This window comes from Rhinichthys klamathensis, unplaced genomic scaffold (genome assembly GCF_029890125.1).
Source record: "Rhinichthys klamathensis goyatoka isolate OS25496 unplaced genomic scaffold, OSU_Roscu_1.1 h1tg000387l_1, whole genome shotgun sequence".
Classification (NCBI taxonomy): Eukaryota; Metazoa; Chordata; class Actinopteri; order Cypriniformes; family Leuciscidae; genus Rhinichthys; species Rhinichthys klamathensis.
The window spans coordinates 618,159-635,009 of NW_026606891.1; the positions used below are offsets into that span (position 1 = coordinate 618,159).

General features: G+C 37.7%; 1 protein-coding gene across 1 annotated transcript in view; it reads left to right on the top strand.

Annotated features, from left to right (window-relative positions):
- Nucleotides 1-424: 424 nt before the first annotated feature.
- Nucleotides 425-16,851, top strand: part of sptbn5 (spectrin, beta, non-erythrocytic 5) — a 33,704-nt gene continuing 17,277 nt past the window's right edge. The window contains exons 1-30 of the mRNA XM_056234109.1: nt 425-1,858; nt 2,746-2,887; nt 4,615-4,782; nt 4,933-5,049; nt 5,137-5,294; nt 5,383-5,611; nt 8,318-8,952; nt 9,285-9,423; nt 9,516-9,739; nt 9,991-10,144; nt 10,371-10,571; nt 10,691-10,897; nt 11,116-11,254; nt 11,360-11,493; nt 11,615-11,818; nt 11,906-12,058; nt 12,220-12,350; nt 12,445-12,696; nt 12,890-13,177; nt 13,248-13,491; nt 13,633-13,772; nt 13,892-13,991; nt 14,114-14,284; nt 14,385-14,549; nt 14,744-14,970; nt 15,161-15,347; nt 15,557-15,757; nt 15,842-15,955; nt 16,034-16,191; nt 16,278-16,410. Of these exons, the coding sequence (XP_056090084.1) occupies nt 2,765-2,887; nt 4,615-4,782; nt 4,933-5,049; nt 5,137-5,294; nt 5,383-5,611; nt 8,318-8,952; nt 9,285-9,423; nt 9,516-9,739; nt 9,991-10,144; nt 10,371-10,571; nt 10,691-10,897; nt 11,116-11,254; nt 11,360-11,493; nt 11,615-11,818; nt 11,906-12,058; nt 12,220-12,350; nt 12,445-12,696; nt 12,890-13,177; nt 13,248-13,491; nt 13,633-13,772; nt 13,892-13,991; nt 14,114-14,284; nt 14,385-14,549; nt 14,744-14,970; nt 15,161-15,347; nt 15,557-15,757; nt 15,842-15,955; nt 16,034-16,191; nt 16,278-16,410 (5,496 nt within the window). The 5' untranslated portion in view covers nt 425-1,858; nt 2,746-2,764. The remainder of the gene's footprint in view (nt 1,859-2,745; nt 2,888-4,614; nt 4,783-4,932; nt 5,050-5,136; nt 5,295-5,382; nt 5,612-8,317; nt 8,953-9,284; nt 9,424-9,515; nt 9,740-9,990; nt 10,145-10,370; nt 10,572-10,690; nt 10,898-11,115; nt 11,255-11,359; nt 11,494-11,614; nt 11,819-11,905; nt 12,059-12,219; nt 12,351-12,444; nt 12,697-12,889; nt 13,178-13,247; nt 13,492-13,632; nt 13,773-13,891; nt 13,992-14,113; nt 14,285-14,384; nt 14,550-14,743; nt 14,971-15,160; nt 15,348-15,556; nt 15,758-15,841; nt 15,956-16,033; nt 16,192-16,277; nt 16,411-16,851) is intronic.

Genomic DNA, 16,851 nt, shown 5'->3' on the forward strand with positions numbered 1-16,851 from the left:
TTAAAGAGCAAATATATTAATATATTTGAAAGAAACGGCATACAAATTTTAATTACAGCCCATAGAATTATATGGTTACCTCTAAATTTTATCCCTGATATTATGTTATTTCACCATGTACTTGCAGATTGTGAAAATAGATGGCAGTGCGGTTGTAGATCATTTTATACAGTGCTTTCAAGATGTTATATTACATTTCATATGAAATAAAAATGTTAGTTGTTAATTGTGCATAACAGCAGCCAAAAATAATGTTCCTATACATGACAAACTGTCACAGAGGCACTGACAGAAGTATCTATTCATCTCACTCATTCTGACACAGTGTGAATATCCACAGATGTTACCTAGCTATTCAATTAATTTTGCAGCACAATATAGTTTTGCAGTTTTTTACAGTTTCTTTTTTTTTGTGCAGTTTTCTTTTTTACCTTTTCCTTGAATGCACACTTTTCGTATGAACTTGAAAATGATTGCATCATAATCCTGAAATAGACTGTAGGGAAATTGAAACAGTATTCAGTGTTTCATGAAGCAATTAAAATTATGCTCTTTATTAATATTTTAGATATAACTTTTTAATAGAAAGTTACTACATACACTCTTTTCTCATGCTGGGTGTTAGATATTTAGATTTATTGAATTACATGACTTTGAATAAATTTACACATTAATAACAGCATTATACTGAACAGCACTGAGTTTTGCCAAAGTTTTTTGTTGTCTGTAATATTTGTCTGACACTGACTAGTTAGTGAATAATTATAATAGTTTATAGCAGCAAACATTTAAAGAAATTAAACGGCTACATTTAAAAAAATAATTCTTATAAACTATTCTACAATTTCAGTTTTTTGAGAGATTGGCATTCAGGCTGCCAAGTCTATTTATGCCTTCTATATATATATTTATATATATATATTTTACATTTAAAATATTAACAATGTATACAATGACAGTAAGAGAAAACTTCAAATTAAATAGTGTTTATATTTCTGAGGTGCAAAGTAACTTCTGTTCTATAACGAAATCAGTTTTAATCATGAAAACTCCACTATGCTGTATATACATTAATACTGACGAAAGTAAATGTGTATGTTAAACACTGTTACAATAATCTTATGTACAATTTAATTAATATATACGTAGATGGTTTCTGTCAGCTCAGAGGTGGATTACATGAACTAGACTGTAATTATTTGACATGAGTTCAACTCTTGTGGCTTGTGAACATGAAAGATCATGTTTGAAATTAAGATTACTGTAAAAAGTGATTACAGAAATTCTTTTCATGTTTTTGGGACAATTGAGTACATTTATATACAGTAGGTGCTTGATGGTGCTGCCTATACTTTAATGAGCCTTTTGCATATATATATATATAACCTCCAACCATCGGTTAATGTGTAATTGATTGTTAAAAAAAAGATTTTTATATTATACACCCTTTTAAAAAAGGGAATGTAATAAATGTTTCTATTTCAAATTAAAATTGTTTCACTTTATTTTGAAATTATAAATCTTGAATGTGTACTAAATCTTTTTTGAACAGTAATCAATTAAAATACCATTGGCGTTGCTGTTCCTGGATTGGCATGTAGAGAGGTGTGTGCTGCTGAATTGCATGAAATAGTGAATATGACTGCAACCTTTACCCCCAAAGTAGCACATTGCTAGGTGAGTGAGAATTACCCTCCCTTTCGGTTCATTACAACAGCATCAAAGTTCAGTTCAGTTCCTCAATACTGATCAGTCTTAAAGACGATTTATCGGATTACTTTCAAATCATCCATTTTTGCCATGATGAATATCTAATTATCTTTGACTGTTTCAGAGTTGAAAACAAACCTTGAGAAGGGTAAGTGAATTCAGTTTATTGTATGCTGTGCATCATAACCTAACTGACAAAATATGTCGTAATTTTTTGCAAGTTTTTTATTATTTGTGGGATATACAAATGACAACATGGCTATCATGAATCTACAGTTTTTTTCTATTTTGAATTGTTTGCAAAAAATATGTAACATTACAGGATAATTCCAGATATATATTTTTAAAGTAGATTAAACATATGTCACAATTTATTTCACTTGATTGTAAATGTGGATATAAAATAATATATTTTTCTATATGTATAATAGCACTGATAACAGTATTAAGATACTACTAAGATGGTGCTATACAGTATAACATTTTGAAAAAAAATTAAGAAATGAAATGTTGGCCAGTTTACTAAGTATATGTAATCCTTGATGGCCATATATATTCAAAGTATTTATTTGATGACCAATACAATGATATGACCTGATTTGGAAATGCTAGGTATTTTTATGATGCTTTAAAATGTGTCTGTAAAGTCCGTACATAATTACACTGTCAGCAAGAGAGACACGATTGCCCTGATACATTCATTTCTGCATTAATACACAAAGTATATGTGTATATATATATATATATATATATATATATATATATATATATATATATATATATTGGGTCATATTCAGCACTTTCACAGTGACATTTCCTTGGTGCTATCTTCTTTTACTTTAACTTCCCAAAAGATCTAAAAAATCCCTAATGCAAAGGCCTCACCAGTCATGTGTATGGCTTAATGTTTAAGCCCATCTTGGGCAGCTATTTATTGTAAATGAACAAACTCTGGTGCAGGACAGGTGAAGCAGAAATTTGAGATTTTTTGTGTCTTTGAAACATTTACATGCATTTTTCAATTGTTGTTATCAGGGACTGACACAGTCAAGAGATGTCTAAACATGGAGATGGAGAGGAGTCTGATGGCCGATTCCGAGAGCTTCAGGAGCAGCGGATGACGGTGCAGAAGAAGACCTACACAAAATGGATGAACAGTGTCTTTTCAAAGAATGGGGTATGAACAGATCCTTCCAACGCCTTCCTGAACCTCAATGCTAGCTCAGGCAACAAGATCTACAGCCAGTGACAAAACAAAGCACCAACACTCAGACTGAAGCTTACATTTTCAATGATTCAAACTTTTCTAATAGTAATTATCTAGCTACAGTATGGCTAGTTAGCTATCTATAAATGTATAAAAAATCCACCCATAGTTTAATCAGATGGCTGTTGATGATTCAGCAATCTTTACATAAACATTCGTGATTCACGACTAGATATTGCGATAATTCTGGTGATATCTAGTGTAATATAATGTTTGTAATCCTGACTCCAGTCCTGTGACTTACTGTAGTTTATTATGTGCTCACTCCAGCATGATTACCTCTAGTTGTGAACCCTTGAACCCAGTTAAGGTCATAATTATTTTAATCATTGTTCATTGCATTACCATCTATATACTTTGTTCTTGTCTCATGGTAAGTGGACAGTATTTAAACAAGTCAGACCACTGTTTTTTTCATAAATACACAGATCTCAGATTGAGTTTAATAATAATGAAAGCAAGTGGCAGGTATGCATAAATGAAAACTCAGTTAATTGTTATACACTGTTACACAAACCTTTTGTGACAGATCAGCACAGGTGAGAGAAAAGCACAGATAATTCACCTTGTAATGCAGTCTTACATCAACATCACCAATATTAGATTTAGGAAGGAAATAGTACCGCCTTAACTAGTGTCATCACATGTTTTTTTTTTTACCAGATATTTCCACTGTATGTCTCCCTTTGAGTGTTATGTTTAACAGTGGTTACATATTACCTCCGTTCATACTTGGTGCCATTGTTGTGTGAACCAACTGAGAGACTTGACTTGCATAATAAACAGCAGGAAGATGTTAAAAAAGACAAGTGGTGCTACAACGACACACAAATATATTAATAGCTTATACAGGCAGCTGTCTGAAAGAATGACATGTTTTAAACGTTTCCCTTTCCTTTTCCCCTTCCTCATTTACTCCTGTGTATTGTTCTGTATCAAACGAGATTGTTCATAACATGTTTATTATAAAAGGTCATGCAGATAATTAAAAATAGCCAAATATTACTTACAGAGAAAATATACTCCACCCAAACACACAGCATTTATTTTACCAGTCGACAGTCAGTTATATGTAAGTTAGCAGTTAGCTGATATCATCGCTCTTGCTTTTAAAAGCAATTATAAAAGTTATAAAAAGCAATTACAACAAAAGAAATATGTCAAAATTGCAAGCAGATTCTTTTTTTTATATTTATCATTGCTCTTGAGTGATGAACTACATCTCTTAGGAGGACCTACCAGAGGAGCAGGGTGTGCTCTAAGCTCCCTCAGTTCATTCCCTGGGTAAACAGCCTATTGGAGGCAGTAAGCAGATCTGTTCAGAGACATCAGATTCCCACAACACATGGATTAGGGAGTGGTTGCAAGGCACTTGCTTAAAAGCTGAGAGCAGGATGGCTTTACTGAGAGGAGTTTGAATGAGTCATGTCATAGTGGAATACAGTGGCAATTAGCCAAGCTAATTTCATGCCAAAACTTAAACTAAAACATAATGCAATTATTGGATTTAAGGATTTCACTGTCACTGTCTGCAACCTTACATTTATTGTCTTTCCACTTTATGATTATTTGATTGTATAAACTGGGTGTGGTGGAAAATGTGTGTAATTCTCTTTTAATGTGCATGCACTTTAAAGGAAAAGGTTGACTTGACCGATGTATTTACTGAGCTAAGAACTGGTGTGCATCTCGTGCGACTTTTGGAGCTCATCTCTGGGGAGAAACTGCCCAATCCCAGTCGACGCACCCTAAGAGTTCACTGTCTGGAAAACAACAGCATTGCCATTGCCTTCCTCAAAACCAAGGTACACTGAAAGTAAAGAAGTCCAATACAAATATAAATCTTTTAAAACACATTGTTTTCACAAAGTAAAGTAAACTGTGGATAAACACCTATAAGGGATGCACTTTATAATCGTAGGTTATCCTTTTTCTCTCTGTTCATCTTCCTATAGATCCGCGTAGATTTGATTGGTCCAGAAAATGTTGTGGATGGAGACAGAACCCTGATCCTGGGGCTAATTTGGATCATCATTCTCCGCTTCCAGATTGGAGCCATCAATATTGTTGAGGTAAGGCCTTTAGAGTGGCCCCTGTAGAGACTCTTAATAGCAAAAGGTGTGTTTGTCACTCTGTTTTACATTCTCTTTTGGTTTCAGGCTGGTGGTGACGCCAGTGCTGCACGACGCTCAGCCAAAGACGCTCTATTGATCTGGTGTCAGCGTAAGACCGCCGGTTATACCAATGTCAATGTGCAAGACTTCTCAAGCAGCTGGAGAGATGGACTGGCCTTCAATGCTCTAATTCACGCCCATCGGTAGTATTCAGAGTGGACAGCAGTATCAGTATTTCATGTTCCCTTTCCACAAATTCAGTCTCATGATTTAATGATAACATTGTTCCAGGCCTGATCTTTTTGATTACAACCGACTACGCCAGGATGATCCAAAGAGGAGCCTCACCCATGCTTTCACTCTGGCAGAGGACGAGTTTGGCATAATGCAGCTCCTGGATGTGGAAGATGTCATGGTTCCCCATCCCGATGAGAAGTCTATCATGACTTATGTCTCGCTGTACTACCACTACTTCTCCAAAATGAAGCAGGGCCAAACAATCCAGAAGAGGATAGCTAAGGTTAGTTAGCAAACAAATGTAGTTCAAAGAAATGTAAAATGCTATGGCAAGAATCACTATTACTATTGCTCACTTTGGTACTTAGTCATGACATAACGGAAGTAGCGAGTAGTACATATTTTGATGTGCATTAGAGTGAAATGGGTTATCAAGAAGACAAAAATGTAGGACAGGGACTTGGTTCTATTCATTGGTTGTTGATTGGATGGAGGTAGATCTGAATAGGAGCTTGCAGTCCATTGTAAGAAAGGGACAGGTTTGTGTGAACAAAATGATTGGAGAAGTTTACCATATGTCATCAGAGAGCTGTCTGTCATTACACAGTTGTGTATAATACAATCAATAACATACAATTAGAAAATGCATTTAGAAAAAATAATTTACCATTCTTCCAATTCGCCTTATCACAAACAATGTGTAATGAGAAAAGGACATTATTGATACCTCAAATATTGCTTCATAAGCCATCAAGCTTATGACATTCACCTGGTGAAAATACAGGCCAAAAGATCCCATAAACTTATACTGAAGGAGGGACCCAAGACATATCTATATTTGCAACTTACTTAAAATAATAGTAAAAGAAAGTTATACAACCTGCATTGATGTCAAAATAGTTATTAATGATACAAGATTTATTCCCTAAGGCTTTGAATAGATGTGATTATTTACAAAGATAGGCCTATACACTTTTCTTTGGTCCACTGGGACAAAGCCATGCACATTTACACAAAGCTTTTTGGGAAATGTCAAGCACTGGCACCCTCTGTTTGTGATAGTATAAACTGCAGCTACTGCAGTGTTGAATGAGGACTCTAATCTCAGAGATTCTTTAGGATTAGTGGATTTGACTGTGGGTCAAAAGGAGGAGCCCTGGTCTTAATCAGATCAGCGTAACTCTGGGCTGTAAATTCTGCTAAACAAGAGAGTTAGTTGCCTGCATTGCATTGTCAAGAAACAGATTTTCGGATAATGTTGACAATATGGAGGAAGACGTCCTCAGATACTCTTTGACAAACAGGAGTTGATCCAGCAAAGATGAGCTCAGAGGTCAGGTGATGCCATTAACATGCCGGCAGGATACACATGGAGAAAAGCAGGGGCGTGAAGTGTCCTGTCCTGTCTGTGCAGTACGACACTTTCACTCACCACTATGTCCACGTGTGAATAGAAATACTGGTATGTGTTGACTGGGTCACAGCTGTGGAGTAGTGTTAGCTGTCACAAAAGCGTATTAAACAATGACAGACAGATCTCGTCAGATGGATGGATGGGACAAAGATAAGCCCAGCCAGGCTCTGAGATGTCAAGACTCTGTGTTCATTTTATGGTAAGACTGCCAGCTGGTGTGACACGATTGGGATAACAGATGACAATGGCTTTCAGTGGCTCTTTCAGCAGTCAGTGGCTGCGATGGCAGAACATGAGACACACAATTATTGAGCCACAAAGGAGTGTTCCAGAAGTAAGAAAGGTGTGTATTAAGTAGATAGATATAGTGTAGCTATTAGTTTATAGTGTATAGTGTAGTGTAATATAAATGTCCTCCCAAATCACCCATCCTTTAATGCAATAGAACTTGTGGTCAAAATATTATTCTACTTATATTATTTATTTTAAAGGGATAGTTCAACAAAAAAAATGAAAATTCTCACCCTCATGTCGTTCCAAACGCGTAAGACTTTCGTTCATCTTCGACCACAAATTATGATCTTTTTGATTAAATCTGAGAGCTTTCTGTCCCTCCATTGACGGCTACGCAACCGACACTTCAAAAAGTGAATAGAGATCGTAAAACAAATCCATTTGAATTGAGCGATTTACTCCTAATTTTCTGAAGAGACACAACTTTATATGATGAACAGATTGAATTTAGTCTTTTATTCACATTGATCAGCGAACATAAACAGAAGCTCAACCGAACCTGATTGACACTCGAGAACTAACTTCTTGCGGAAGCTCAAACACACGAGAATGAACCTCATTGGTTCTCACACGTCAAGTGAACATGCTTGAGCTTCCGTTTACCACAACAGATGATGTGTGAGTTGATGAATGTGTATGTGAATAAAAGCCTATTTTTAATCTGTTTATCATATAAAACGATTGTGTCTCTCCAGAAAATGTTGGACTAAACCGCTCAATTCATATGGATTAGTCTTATGATCTTTATGAACTTTTAAAAATGTTAAAGATCTTCATTTGTGTTCCGAAGATGAACGAAAGTTTTACGGGTTTAGAACGACATGAGTAATTAATCAAATCATTTTTATTTTTGTTTGAACAATCCCTTTAATATCCCTTTATTACCTTTTTGGTTTGTAGAAACCAAACTTATCCAAACCTGTATTACTTTCTTTCTTCTATGAAACATTTAAGAAGATAATCTGAGGACATTTTCAACTGTCTTTGTCCATGCAATTAAAGTCAGTGGTGTACAAAACAACATTGGACACCATTGACTGTCATTGTATGGACAAAAATACATTTTTCAAGATATCTTCTTTTGTATTTCAAAGAAGAAAGGCATACAGGTTTGAAATGACATGAGAGTCAGTATATTATTGCAAAAGTTTTATTTTTAGGTATATTGTCCTAACTATATGGTTTAATGCTGAACTGTCCAGCTGAATTTCATTCATCTGCTTCGACATCAGTGTTTTCTAAAATATATTGTTTTTCTGTTAACCATCACTCTGCCTGCAGATTGTGGACCTTCTGAAAGAGCTGGATGATATGAAGGGTCTGTATGAGACCATGGTGTCTGACTTACTACGTTGGATCAAGACCAAGGTGGTGGAGCTCAATGACCGCTCATTCCCCAACTCCCTGCGAGAAATGCAGCACCTGGTGGCTGCCTTCAAGACATACCGCACTATTGAGAAGCCTCCGAAGTACCAGGAACGGGGGACCATCGAGGCTCACCTCTTCAACTTGAGAACCAAGCTGAGGGCAAACAACCAGTGGGACTATATTCCTCCGGAAGGCAAGACCATGGGGGATATTGAAAGGAACTGGACCTTGCTAGAGCGAGCAGAATACCAGCGAGAGCGGGATCTCCAGAGTGCGCTGATAAGGCTGGAACAGCTGGAACAGTTGGCCCAGAAGTTTGGCCGCAAGGCTACGCTGAGGGAGAGCTACCTGGAGGACACTCTGCAACTGATCCAACAACAAGACCTGGGAGGGCTGCAAAGGCTGGAGGAGGCTGAGACAGCGGCTCGCAGACTGGAGGCCCTGGGAACAGATGTTTTGGCTCGTGAACCACGTTTCCGCGCTTTAAGTGAAATGGCTGCTGTCATTGAGAGAGAGAACTACCACAGCAAGGCACAAGTGATTCGCAGGTGAGGGGGCAAAGAATTGCAGTCATCTGGCACTATAAAATAACATTTGCTTGATGCAGTTTGTTTTTGGTTGCAATGTTTTTTTTTCCATTTGTGCTATTTCTTATTTGTGGACAAAAAATTTTAGCATAACATACATGGCGAGTCATCAGAGAAACATTAGTTGATCCTTAGGAATGTAGAGATCGAAACTGATTTTACATTATTCAAAGTAAAAAACGATTTAAAGGTGTGGAAGCATTTAATAGAAATAATCTTTGATAATATTTGCTTATTATCTTAATGTTTCTTATTGATGTTTTTCTTATTAATTACTGTATTGTGTGTTACAGGCAGGTGGATATCATGAACCAATGGAAAACTTTGCAGCAGCTTCTGCAGCAGCAGAAAGAATATGTTGAAGATGCTGTGAATACATTTGCTGTCCTCAGAGACATTGAGTTAATATCTCTGGACCTCAGGGAATTACAGGTGAACATTACATATGTATTCTTCTTACTACAAACAGACATTATCACTGAGCATTATGAATTCTGAAAACTGCTTTCATTCCTGCTTTGAAGACCCAGGCAGATTCCTCAGACACAGGAAAACAGCTGCCAGAGGTGGTAGCCCTACTGCAAAAGCAGGACTTGCTAGACACTCAGATCATCTCACTTGGAGAAACCCTGAATGCCATAAGCAGCAGTGCCTTAAAGGTTAAACACAAAGGTGCCACAAAAGTCCAGAGGGAAATTAAAGATCTTAATGGCCAGTACAACTCCCTACTGGGTCTCAGCAAGAACAGGTACTAGAAGCAATTTTATTTGTGGACATTTCTAAGACTGATTCTAAACTGAGGACAAAATGAAAAAAAAAAGGAAAAAAAAACTTGTGAAAAGTACTATATACTTAGACACTTGTTTAGATTTACAAAAGCTAGACTGCAAATTAAATTAAATGGAGACAGGATTGTTAACTGTTGTAGAAATGTTTTTTTTAAAGCAACTATGGACATTTACTGTACAGCGACAACTTTGTCTGTTTTTGTCAAAAAAGGAGAAAAGCTCTTGAGGGGCAGCTGAAGGTCTTTGAGTTTTTCCATGATTGTGAAGAAGTAGAAGCATGGATATATGAGAAATGGGTCCTCTTACAGGCTGCATCTCTGGGGAGAGACCTCAGTCAAATTCAGCAGGCCATTCAGAACCACAAGGTATGTGGCCATCACATACAATAAAAAAATAAAAAAATTGTAGAATCGAAGAAACGCATTACTCTCCACATTTTTATATCTGTCAATCACTAACCACGTATAGCTTATTATTACTTAATGCTGTGTTTAGCACCTCTATGACAGAGAACAGACTAACATTGCTTGACCTCAATATGACTGGATCAGAGCTACTAAGATTAGCAAAAAATGGCTATGTATTTTGCAGGCTTTAGAAGCTGAGATTCAATCACAGGAATCTCTGTGCTCGGGGGTTTTATCCAGAGGCCAAGAGCTGTGCAGGGGGAGACACCCCAATGAGAGAGACATCCAAAATTGGATTCGGACTCTTCAGAAACAATGGCAGCAACTTCAAGAACAAGTCACCATCCGAAAGAACAGGCTGCACGCAGCCAATGTCATCAAGCAGGTAGAAACCAAACTTGGCTGTGCATAGGCTCCTTCTGAATGGAAAGTGATAAATTATGATTCAGTGGATCAAGGTTGGGATAAAAATGTGTTCTAAACACCATTCATCCTTTCTCTCAGTATTTTGCAGACGTTACCGAAGCCAGATCATGGCTTGATGACCGCAAACCACTTCTCATTGACGAGGATTATGGAAAGGATGAGGCCAGCAGTACTGCTCTGCTGCAGCGTCACCAAAGACTTGAGAAAGAAATGGAAGCATATGCCTCAGAAGTGAAAAAGCTGGGTGAGCAAGCCAAGAGTGCTGCCCAACTTGCTCCTCTTACTGTGAGTCACGACCAAAACAGCCTATTATGTACAAAAGAAGCTTGATTTACAGTAGATTTAAAACACTTACTCTGTCTGAATAATCCAAGGGTAATGGTGAAGAAATTGTATAACTATGCAATAAATGTAAATCATTGCTAGTATAAAACAAAAAAAATGGCTGTATGATTTTATTGATACAGCTTCAATGGCACTGACACATTTTTATTTAATTTAAGACTGACACCCAGCAGAGCAGAATGGTCCACTACAGTGATTCATCAGATGGCGAAGATGAAAAGGAGAAAAAAGCTGACAAACGTGTCCCCAGCAAAGCTTTACCACAAGAACAAGCAGCGATTAGGTTCAAATACAGAGGTACACAGGATCCTTTAGGGCTAAAATCTGCTAAATGCCTCTGGTCTGGTTTGTGTGTACCATAAACCAGTTCCTCTTTCGAGCTCATCCTGATCATTTTTCCAGGTCCTAAATTAACCTGGGAAAGAGGAGAAATATTGACAATTGTCAGCAGGGAAAAAGACTGTATGCTTCTTCGAGACAGCAGAGGAAATGAACAGCTAGTATCTTCCACATACATAAGGGAGCTGCCACCTTCTGTAAGACTCTTTATAAATTTCAATTCAATTTGAATTTCAAATCTTAAGAACCGTAAAAACGTCTCTTTAAATTGCATCTACTAGACAGCTTTTGCTTGTGTTTTGATGCAATCAAATGCAGGAAGCACTACCCGAGCCTACGAATGGACTACCTGAGAGTCCAAAAAGGAAAGTGAGCCGCCCCCGCCGCACTCGTTCCATGCGCCGTGGGACGTCTGAAATATCTGCCTCATCATTGCCTGATGCACATTTCCAAAAAGACACAATAGAGAGCACACAAAGTAGTCTGGAAAAGGATTTCAACAGCCTTTATAATTTAGCACTGGTGAATATTTAAGCTTTTACCAAGCATCGTTCTAGAGAACTTTATTCTTTACCATTTTAGATCATTTTAAACATTTTCTCCCACCAGTCAAAAAATAAGATCCTGGATGACACTGCACAACTACATAGGTTCTATAATGCCTGTGAGGAGTTTGAGTCCTGGATGGGAGACAAGGAGAATGTCCTCAACACGTTCAGCTCCAACTCCAACAACTTAGAGGTTGTACAAGCCAAATATGAGGTTAGTTTTCCCGGAAAACACACAGTGAGCAGAATAACACAACATGAATCCTTCAGAGAATCTTGTTGCTTGGAGAATTAACTCCAAGAGATGTACCTGTGTTCTTTGGATAGTATTTTGATTGAAAACATTCACTTCTTCTTTCTCAATGCCATACGCAGAACTTTCTTACTGAACTAGCCAGTGGTAGAAAGCAGCTTGATGACATTACCAAGCTTGGAGAGGAGCTTGTGAAAAAACAGCACAGCAAAAAAAAAGAGATTCAGCTCAGACTTGCAAACGTAACCCGCAGGTATGTGGGCAAAATCAGCATTGTGCAGCCGTACCGTCCCACCATACAATTCGTGTTGTTAAAAGTTCCTTTAAGTGTTTCTTTGTATGACCAGGTGGGAACACATTCAGAAACTGAAGGATGAGATGGCTCATGAGCTGCTTAGTTCTGCTGATGTGAAGTCCTTCCTGCAGACCTGCCAGGATGTCAAGGCTCAGCTCCAGGACAGGCTATCGCAGCTTGACACACCTGATGTCGGGAGCTCACCATCAGCCCTGCAGGCTGAGGAACACAGACAAGCCCAGGCTGAGAGAGACATAGAAGCCCTGGAAAGGAAAATAGAGTACCTTAAAAGTGTGGCCAAGATGTGGGTTTGCTACAAAATTATTGCTGTACCACTTATTTTTGGTGATATATTTATTGACATTTCTTATTTCTAACCTTGGCACAGCTTGTAAACATCAACAATAACTCATAGGAGAATGTTAAATATAGTAGTGAACCTAAATCAATCCTCATTCATTTGCCTGTTAACTGTATGTTCCATTGCTATGCTACAGGAAACAGGATTGTAGTCCCGCAGAGAGCGCCGCTATTATGGAAGAAGTACGTGCTCTAGAAGAGCTGCTGCGGCAGTTGAAGGCCCAAGCCATTCAGAGACAACGGATGCTTGAGGAAGCCCAACGCTTCCAACTCTTTCAAAAAGAGACCCGAGACCTATTGTTGTGGGCCGAGGCAATACAGGAGCACCTTCTGGAAGAGGAGACCGGATCTGATGTAGCATCAGCTCAAGCCCTGCTGAAGGATCACCTTGATCTAAAACAAGAGATTGAACTGCAGAGAGCAAGGTTAGTTGTGTTTGATTTTTCTTTTGCAATTCCTACTTAGTGCCTATGCTTGACAGTACAATTATTGCAGATTAAAAGATATGGAGAAGCTGGGTCAATCTCTGGATGTGGCATCTGGTGAAAAAGGAGATAAAGATGTTCAGCAGACACTCACAAAGTTGGATCACGAGTGGAGCCAGCTGGACAAACTGTGGTCTAGTCGCCACAGAAGGCTTGAGCAAGGACTAGAGTTTCAAAAGCTGAATATGGAAGCAGATCGCATAGAGTCCACCATATCTGGTCATGAGGCCAGACTGAAAGTCAGAGACTTGGGGGTAATTGAAAGATATAACATTTAATTTATTTTATTTTAATTTATTCATTGAATTAATCAATTCCTTTCATGTCTCTAAGCATATTTTTGTCAAAGGAAGAGCTACACATTTGTAAAGATTTAATGCATAATTTCTGCACAGGACTCTGTTGACAGCATTCACAGTTTACTGGGCCGACAAGAAGAGCTTGAGGCTTTGCTTGAGGCTTTAGAGCGATCCATCAACCTCTTTCAAGACAAGAGCAATGAGCTAACCAGTAAGCGTAACTTTGCTGCCAAAGAGTGAGTATAGCCTATTTCTCGTTTTTGCATATTATAATTAATTGTATCAGTGAATAATTATAAAAGCTTGTTTCTTAGTGCTATTATCTTGTTAAGACTGGCATATCCCTCCTTTCCAGAATTCAACAGCGATCAAAGGTCATTCAAGATCGATATAAGAGCCTAAAAGAAAGTTGTAAATTAAGGAGGCTTGATTTACTTGCTTCAAAAAAATACCAGGTAGTCCTTCAGATTATGTTTGGAATGTGACAATTCATAAATAATAAAATTTCAAATGTGTTAGTAGCTATCAGACAATAAAACTACAAATACAGTGCTTTCAAATACTTTCCCTTGCATAGGAATTTTTAAGAGATGCAGAGGAGATGCTGCTGTGGATGGAGGAGAAGTTTGAGATTGCTGAGGATGAATCATACAGAGATCCAACCAACATCCTTCGCAAGCTTAAAAAACACGAGGCGGCAGAAAAAGAGATGAAGGCCAATCAAGTCCGCATAGACAGACTGACTGAGGTACAGTGCCACATCAGAAGTACTGTTTACTATTCTTCAAGCAACCTATGTATTTTGCCATGATTTTGTCCATTTTGATGATTGGATTTTATTTGGTTAGACTGGAGAGGAGATGTTGGCAGAGGATCACTATAACAGCCAGAGTATCCAGAGAAAGACTCGAGAGGTACGCAACAGGTGGACTGAACTCCAGAGGAAGATGGCTGAAAGAGGGGACAAACTACGACAGGCTGGCCAGCAGGAGCAACTCATGGAGCTGCTTCAGGTACTTGTACTCAAGCTCTGTTCTACTTTTGACTACTACAGGACAGCATTAAAATAATTTATCCTTAAAATGTATAAGCAGAACAAATTTCTGTTTCTGTGTCGTTCTTAAATCTTATGTAAATTGGGTCTTTAAATGAAATGAGTTGAAATGAACTATTTACACAATTTTTTAAGTTTTTTTTTTTTTTTTAGGATGCAAAATTGAAGATTGAGACAATTGAGAGAATGTTACAGAATGCAATCAGGGGCCATGACCTTCGCTCAAGCAGACAACTCCTGAAGGAGCACAAGCAGCTGGAAGAGGAAGCCCAAGAACTTGCAGAAAAAATCAACTCCATTGTCACCCGTGCCAAACACCTTGCCACCAACCATTTTGACTCTCAGCGCATTCTCAGGGAGACTGACACTTACCTGAAACTGTTAGTACTCATTTTTTCCTCTTCATAGTGAAAACTTACCTGTAATAAAAGACTTGTTTTAATGAAACAATAGCTAATAACTTGATTATAAGTATCAATTGATTAATCACAGGGTCAATTAATACGAAACTGTAAGGAGTTGATTTCTCTGCATGTTTTAAGAAGCCTTCACCTCTGTTTTATTTGCCAGATTTAAGTCTTTACAGAAACCTTTGGATCATCGCCGAAGCCAGTTAGAGGCAGATGTGGCTCTATATAGCTTTTACCATGATGTAGACCTAGAGCTAAACTGGATATCAGAGCATCACCCTGTAGCTGATATGACAAATTATGAAAGATCTCTGGCTGGGGCAGTTAGCCTGCTTCAGAAACACAAGGTATGATTAGATTTGAGTGTATGAATATTGCTAGGGATGAAATTACCTATTCAAAAATAGATTCCCAAAACGGGTGTGATTTAGAGCTTTTGTATTGCTATGTATAGTTGAATTTATTAACTTAAAGAAAGGATTGTACATTTATTTGTGAAGTTTCAGAGTGAAACTGTATTCATTATAACTGTTAAATCTTTCAAAACCCCCTCCAGGACCTGCAGGCAGAGGTGAATGCCCACAGCCAGTACCTGCAACGAATACTGGACAGAGGGCGAGCCATGGCCCGGTCCAATCAGTGGAATGGTCAGGAGGTGCAACAGAGGTGTGAGCAATTGATTGCAGAGTGGGAGGGGTTAGAGGAGTCATGTGAGAAACGGTCCAGTGAACTTAACAAGGCAGTTACACGGGAGCAGGTAAAAGTGTAGGAGTGTTTGCCATTTTTTTGGTCCAGTAATTATTCGAGTCATCATGTTAATGTTTTTTTTTCTGATGGACAGCTTTTGCTTGACTGCAATGAGCTGGAAACGCTTCTTTCAGAAACATCAGCTTTGGTCAGCACTGATTATGGCAAGACTGAATTAGCTACTCAGAGTCTAATAAAGCAGCATGAGGTGAGTAATCTTTGGCTTGTAATAATGCAATGGCTTAAGGTTTTAACATGTTAAAACATTCTAGTTTGTTTTTTCCAGGGAGTGGAGGGGCAGATCGAGGTACTTGCTGCTCAGGTAGATGAACTCAAGTCCAACGTTAAGCAGGCTGTACTTATGTGGGGTTTAGAGGAGTTGAACAAGCCCTTCAACCACATTAAATCTAAGCTAAGTGAGGTTCAGCACTCAGCGACAGTCAGGTAAAATATAAAACAGGACAACTAACAAATGTTCACACCATCATGTTTCTTTGGCGTGTTAAAACAAACATGTCTCATTACAACAGAGAACAGAGGCTTAGAGAGACCCTAAACCTACATGAATTTAAACGTGAGTCTGCTGAATTGGAGGAATGGATCGGTCAGCAGACACAGATTGCTGCTTCTAAAGACTTTGGGAGTGATTATGAAAACGCACTGGTGAGACTAGCTATCTATGTCAGACCACCTGTCCAAAGATTTATCACTGTCCTGCAAATTTACCTTCAAACTACTTTGCACTGTACTTTAATTGGTTGGGGTCCAATGACTTTGTCATGTTTAATTAAGATGTTAATATATGTATATATTTAACACATTTTCTCAATTTTATATTATTACTACGGTATTTCATTATTTAAAACAAAATCACAAAGGTTTTTTTATTTAATATTAATGCAATAGTAGGTATAGAAAGACACATAATATTTATAAACGTTTCTTTAGCTTTAGTACGGTGACAATATAAAAGCCAATTATTTAATTATTTACAATATCACACATTATTTTCTCATTATTTTATTTCTTTAATCTTATTATAATTTATTATTTTTACACTTAGCAATTATCATATTTTAGGGGACCTTGGCATCATTATGTAAA